Source organism: Coptis chinensis, chromosome 2, assembly GCF_015680905.1.
Source record: "Coptis chinensis isolate HL-2020 chromosome 2, ASM1568090v1, whole genome shotgun sequence".
NCBI lineage: Eukaryota > Viridiplantae > Streptophyta > Magnoliopsida > Ranunculales > Ranunculaceae > Coptis > Coptis chinensis.
Window position 1 is genome coordinate 100,145,854 of NC_141457.1, and position 6,191 is coordinate 100,152,044.

At 37.1% G+C, this 6,191-nt stretch overlaps 1 protein-coding gene across 1 annotated transcript; it reads right to left on the bottom strand.

Moving 5' to 3' along the window:
* Positions 1–799: 799 nt before the first annotated feature.
* On the bottom strand, positions 800–5,649 carry LOC147519606 (cold-regulated protein 27-like). The gene is made up of 5 exons (XM_086591177.1): positions 5,464–5,649; positions 5,244–5,378; positions 4,846–5,173; positions 1,392–1,498; positions 800–1,281 (listed from the first exon to the last, which is right to left on the bottom strand). The coding sequence occupies exons 1-5, from the start codon at positions 5,581–5,583 to the stop codon at positions 1,189–1,191; spliced, it is 783 nt and encodes a 260-aa protein (XP_086447303.1). The 5' UTR covers positions 5,584–5,649; the 3' UTR covers positions 800–1,188.
* Between the last annotated feature and the right edge of the window lie 542 nt (positions 5,650–6,191).

Consider the following 6,191-nt stretch of genomic DNA (forward strand, 5'->3'; position numbering starts at 1 on the left):
TCACATAAGAATCAAATATCAATGGCTCTTTTCAATGACGAAAGAAACGAAATTAAAATCAGTGTTTTCGTTAGCTTATTCATTAGAGCGAACTCAACAAAAAAAGAATATACGATGGTTATTCATTTTAGTTTCGTTAGTATTCCAAAATTACCCCCAAAAAAAAGTTGTTATTACATTTTTTTTTTTTTTTTCAATTTACACTTTAAAAATAGCTATTGTTAAATACCCGTTATACTTTTGGTTTAGGGGTAATTTTGGTATTATGTGAAATACCAACGAAACTGGAATGGAAGTGAGATGGCGCAGGAGGAAATCGTGATGTTTACAAATGTGTGAGGTTTATTATAAACTGGTGACAAATGTGAGGTCAAATATCAAATATCAGGTTAGCCCTTGATACAATATATCAGGTTATATTAATCCTTGATACAATATATCAGGTTAGCCCTAACTCAACTCTGACTTATTTCATGCCCTGCCTTGCAGATATTACCCAACTCAAGCTCATCGGTGCCGATAATTACCCAATCCTAGTCCAATTGATCAGATGCACAGTGAGGTCAAAGGACAAGTGGTCCTGAGATTCCATTTGTGGAAGGCTAGTTCCAGACTTCATGAAAGCAATTGACTTCGGAAAAACCATTAGTTGTGCTGCTCATCACGGTATAATCTAGTTTCCTGGCGACAGCGTGAATTGAGGGACATTTTTCCAGGCACAATGATGCTCTTTCTAACCATGTCAGCGTTCCATTTGATGAACCATCCAAGTTCATTCGCGAAAACTCAAATAAAGGGGTAGCAGAACAAAATTCTTATTTTACGTAGTAACTGTCAAAGTTTACAACTATGAGGACATACTATAAATTCTAGCTTACCCTCTAAAAAATGGAGGACCAAATGTTTATACACGTTATGGGGAGGGTAAGCAAGAATCTCTTTCTCCTGACCTGTACATGAGTTGTTACGCCACTTTAATCCATTCATGTAGGGCGAACTTCTTCCATTCCATGTTGTAAACTATATACATGTCTACCTGTCTATTAAAGACCTGAGGACACCAAGAAGGAACATCCATTCCAGCAGCGATTATTGCTGTCAACAACCTCGTGCGACAATGAGTCTGTCTTACATTCCCCATCCGGACCCTAGAATCGAAAGAAGACAATGTAATCCTATGGGCATGCATTAGTGGTCATGTTTTCTGATTGCCTCATTAGAAACAACAATTTCTTCTCTTGAAGAAGCACAATTCTCATTAAAATTCCTGAGTGGGACAACCTGGAGAAAGAATCAATCGAAAAGTGAGAGGTGAAGACTAAACATGGATCAACGATCTATAACTTGCATCGTGCCTACCACATACACAATGAGCTAAATAAAGATATTACCTGGTCTTTAATCGGAAAGTCAGTAGTCCTCATTTTCTTTGCCCTGAGGTGATTGTTCATGTGTACTTCTTCATTGTTGTCATCTACAAAGTTTTGATCCGACACCTCTGCAAGAACAGAAATAAGTTGAACCATTCTGGATTAAAAAAGAATTAAAATCCAGGCCTGAATTAGATCGCACACAGATCATTTTCTTCAATATTTGTTTCAGAAGCAGGTCTTAAATGTGACAATTTTCTACACTAGAACGTAGAAGCATTCCATCTCAATTGTTCAGTTTAAACCATCTTCATTATAAAGTTAACCATCAGTAAGAAAATACGCCTCACTCTAACAGCCAAGCCTTTAGAGACACCGAGTGCTAACAAAATAGTTGTTCTCCGAGATCTGTAACCTGGCTAATACCTCAAGATTATTGCAAAAGATCAAAGATTCAAAACTACAAATTTAACCAAAGAACAACGATTCAAGCCTTATTACTCAGTTCTGAAATAGATAAATGAGGAAATAATGATAGTCGAATGCAAAGGAGATACCCCTCAAGGGAGAAACTCCATGCAACCCCTCTAAGAAACAAGGTTATTGTGTACCTCGTATTCAGAGAGCTAGATCCGTGCTTCCCCCTACCCTCAAACTCTTAAAGAGGTATCTCCTTAACATGTCTCTTACCCCCTAGGTCTAACAAGAAGTAATATGTTTGAACAAAGTACACCCATCTGAAAGCCATGTAAAATAAAACAAGAATGTAGGAAGGGCACACACGTAAAATCTTAATGCCAATACAGGAGCCAATTAACCAAACAATACCATTGTCCGTGGTTAAGCAACAAACATACCTAAACTTCGGACAAACTTAAAGGTGACTAAGAAGAAAGCAATTCAATAATCATTGAGATCACTTGACATATAATAGACATTGCTGAACATATGATTAAGGACAAGTGATGATAGTGAAACATAGTAAGGTTTGTCCCAGAAATCAATACAAAGTATAACGTGGTTCAAACAGTAAAATAAATGGCAGCGTTATCAGAACTAAAGGACTTACTGCAGCTACAGTAACATATAGGAATTCAGAGGGGGTGGGGGCAGAATACAGTGTGAAGCTACTCTGACAGTCAACTTGACAGCAGTGTCGCAATCTTGAAATTTTATCAAAAAGGGTTGACTACTTCATAATATCAAAATGCATGGGTCTCGAGGTTTGGAATGGATACTAAGGAGTGTGATAAGATTTGGTAGCTGTAATGGTAGTTTCTAGTAGATTTGGGTAGCTAAAATAGTAGGATACAATGCCCCAATATTTGTTTCCTATTATGAGTTTATATTTATGTAAAGAATATCGCAAGTATCGTGGATGTAAAGATTTAAAGAGTAAACACTAATAAGACATTCACAGTGTTTACTTTTTAAATACATGATATCGGAGCAAGGTCTCTTCCTGCTCATTATTGTTTTCTTCTCGATCTCTTCTTTGAAAGTAGTTTATTAAGAGTTTAAGACAATATGGTCTCAGATGATGAGACCTCTACCAACAAGAGCAAGAATTCATCACCCCCATCTTATGAAGCACCAATACATCCCTAAGGGTGCAGTATCCGTGTCCGATACGTGTCCGACACGGATACGCCCCGATACGCGTTCGATATGTGTCGGATACGCGATTTGAAATATCCGATTTTATAATTAATTTTTTAATTTCCGACACGCAGGGGATATGCAGGGGAGATGCGGGGGACAATAATCTCACACATACATGAATTTTTTTTGAAACTTCAACAAAAAAAAAACAAGTGAAATAAAATCCAAATTAGGAAGAGATGCAAGAGAAGAAAGATGAAGTGAATCTAAGTTATACATGTAAGTTGCTGCTTAATGCGTTTGAATTGGTCATTTTATGAAATAGAATTGCCATTTTAATTTGAATTTGGTGAAAAATGCTCAATTATATAATATTTATATATATATTATTCAAACGTGTCCATGACGTATCCGTATCCTATATTTTTGAAAAATACCGTGTCCGCTGTATCCGTCGCCAGATCGGTATCACAGGTAGCTTCCTAGAACGGAAACACCGCATGTTCTTGAGATATCAAGGGCTTTAAGATTCCATGCCAATCTTCCTTTATCTTTTGGGGAGAATGCATCCTGACTACTGCGTATTTAATTAATCGCTTACCTACACATATTCTTGGTGGGAAAACCACTTATGAAATTCTCCACTCCCAAAAACCCAAATATGACCACTTAGGGGTTTTTGGTTGCCTTTGTTTTGCTACTAATGTCACGCCAAGTCATAAGTTTGACAAGCGTGCTCGTAAATGCATTTTTGTCGGTTACCCTCGTGGACAAAAGGCTTATCGAGTGTATGATCTTGAATCCAAGCAAATGTTCTCGAGTAGGGATGTCGTTTTTCATGAGACAATTTTTCCTTATTCATTAACTAGTAATTCCTTGATGTCACGAGATGACCCTGTTCTGCCACTACCAACTTCAGAAATTACATCTGATTTAGAGGTAGCTACACCACAAACTCATGATATAACGACTCCTACAGCCACTCCTTCCACGATTGAATGTGCCCCAGGCCCTACACCAAATGTGATTGATGTTTCAGCACCAACAGATGTCGTTCCAGCACTAGCACCTTATGCTCCAGCACTACGCCAATATGAGCGTCCCAGACAACCTTCAGTTTTGCTTCAAGACTTTATCTGTACTACCATCACGTTGTCCAAGGCCAATTCAATACCCAAGTCAATGCCTTCTCGATTGAAAGGTACTCGATATCCGCTTTCCAATTTTGTTTCTTATCACCGTTTATGATGTATACGAAGGCGGAAGCAACTTCGAATCAATAACACCAATGATTAAAATTGATAGACACCCAAAAACTAGGGTTTCAAAGGGAAAACGAATTTTCTTAATTCAATATCTTAATTAAACAATCCAAAAAACAACCCCTCACAATGGAGGCCTAGATGCCTTCATATAATAAAATCCTACTTATAATTCTAATTGGGTGTTCTTATCATCCACACTCCAACTTGAGGGGGAGTGATAAGATTTGGTAGCTGTAATGGTAGCTTCTAGTAGATTTGGGTAGCTAAAATAGTAGGATACAATGCCCCAATATTTGTTTCCTATTATGAGTTTATATTTATGTAAAGAATATCGCAAGTATTGTGGATGCAAAGACTATAAATAGTGTCATTGGTCAATTAATGAAACGAGGCAGTTTATGAATGTCTTATTAGTGTTTACTCTTTAAATTTTTACAGAGTGATGCCACAATCACTATACTTTTCGAATATTTGTCTACAAGAGTATCTCATTGATTAATAAAATGAATTGCACGAAAGTATCTTAAATATATTTTCTCTTTCTTAAAAGAGGCAGAAATTCATACTTAAACATTCAACAAAAATCCTGTCAGAAATAACCACAGTACCTGCATTGCTGCTAACATAGTCTTGGTCACGCTGGTGAGAGTAACCAGCACAGAGCTTTTTCGAATGCATTGTTGCTCCAAACGATGCTGACTTCTGCCTATGCACTGCTCCAGAAAGTCCCATCTTCAGTTCTCCCGAGTTAATAAATTCAGTACCATTTTCTTGCAGATTGGGCAATGCAAGTTCTTCTTGGTGCTTCCCCGCATATCTGAAATGGCGTATCCATTGATTCTCCAGAAGAGTACGAGAATCATCTGCAGTGCTTGTTTTAGGCTTAGCAGGTTCAAAACTAATTTTCTTCCAGCTACCACTTTGAAGCACCTTGAACTGAAACAAAAGTAAAATTAATTAATTTTTCAAGGGACTAACTACTACTAACCAAGACAAGGAAATAAACCTGATTAGAGGTAGCATTTGATTGTTTGCTAAGCATATGTAACTGCCTAACAAATGACGCTTCCATCGAATCAAGATACAAACTGTGCTTCTCGTTTGTCCATTCTCTTGACATAGATCCCTCCGCATCAAGACCCTGAGATAATCATCGGTCACTTAATTTAACAGTTTTTTCAATCATTAAAAAAAAAAACAGAGAGAAATCGGAACATATGATATACCATATCTTTGGTGCGTTGTGAAATATCTTTACTCATTGTAACAAGATTCTCTTGATACAGTTCCATCATCGTGGCTTGATCTGACGGTCGAGATGAAGTTTCTTCTTGATCAATCTCCATTTTAATTTTGCTAATAATTCAGAGGAGAGGGGTAGCTGTGGTACTAAATATGGATTACATGGCGTTTCTTTACACGTGTTGATAATAAACGTGGTTTCCACGTAAGACAAAAGAAATAAAATATCTGCGCGTACGACCAGAAGATATTTTCTGACTTCTCCGGGTTGAAATCGGATCACTCTGGAAGTCTGGAGCAAATCCAAACCCAACCCATTTGATAAACAGGTCAAGACTCAAGATTGTACAACCCAAACCTAACCCACCAAATTAACTATTAAGCTTACGGGTCAAATTCGGATCAGGTTAAGAATAACTTTTGCAAACACAAATTGATAAACAACAATAGATTGAGTCTAAATTTCTATCTAATAAAAAGCAATGGTGTGGAACCTTACGTAGACTCTATCCAATGGTTCACGCTTATCGTCTTTTCTAAGTTGTGACATAAGCAGATCCAAGTGTTTGGAGAGTTTGTGTAATTTTGTTAAGTGTAATCAATATTATGGGATCTATCCAAAAATCAACCAAAAGTTAACAATTGCAGCTGGACTTATAAATTGTTGGGCTAGTATAACACCCCGTGTTTTATTTATAATGTGATTTTTCAT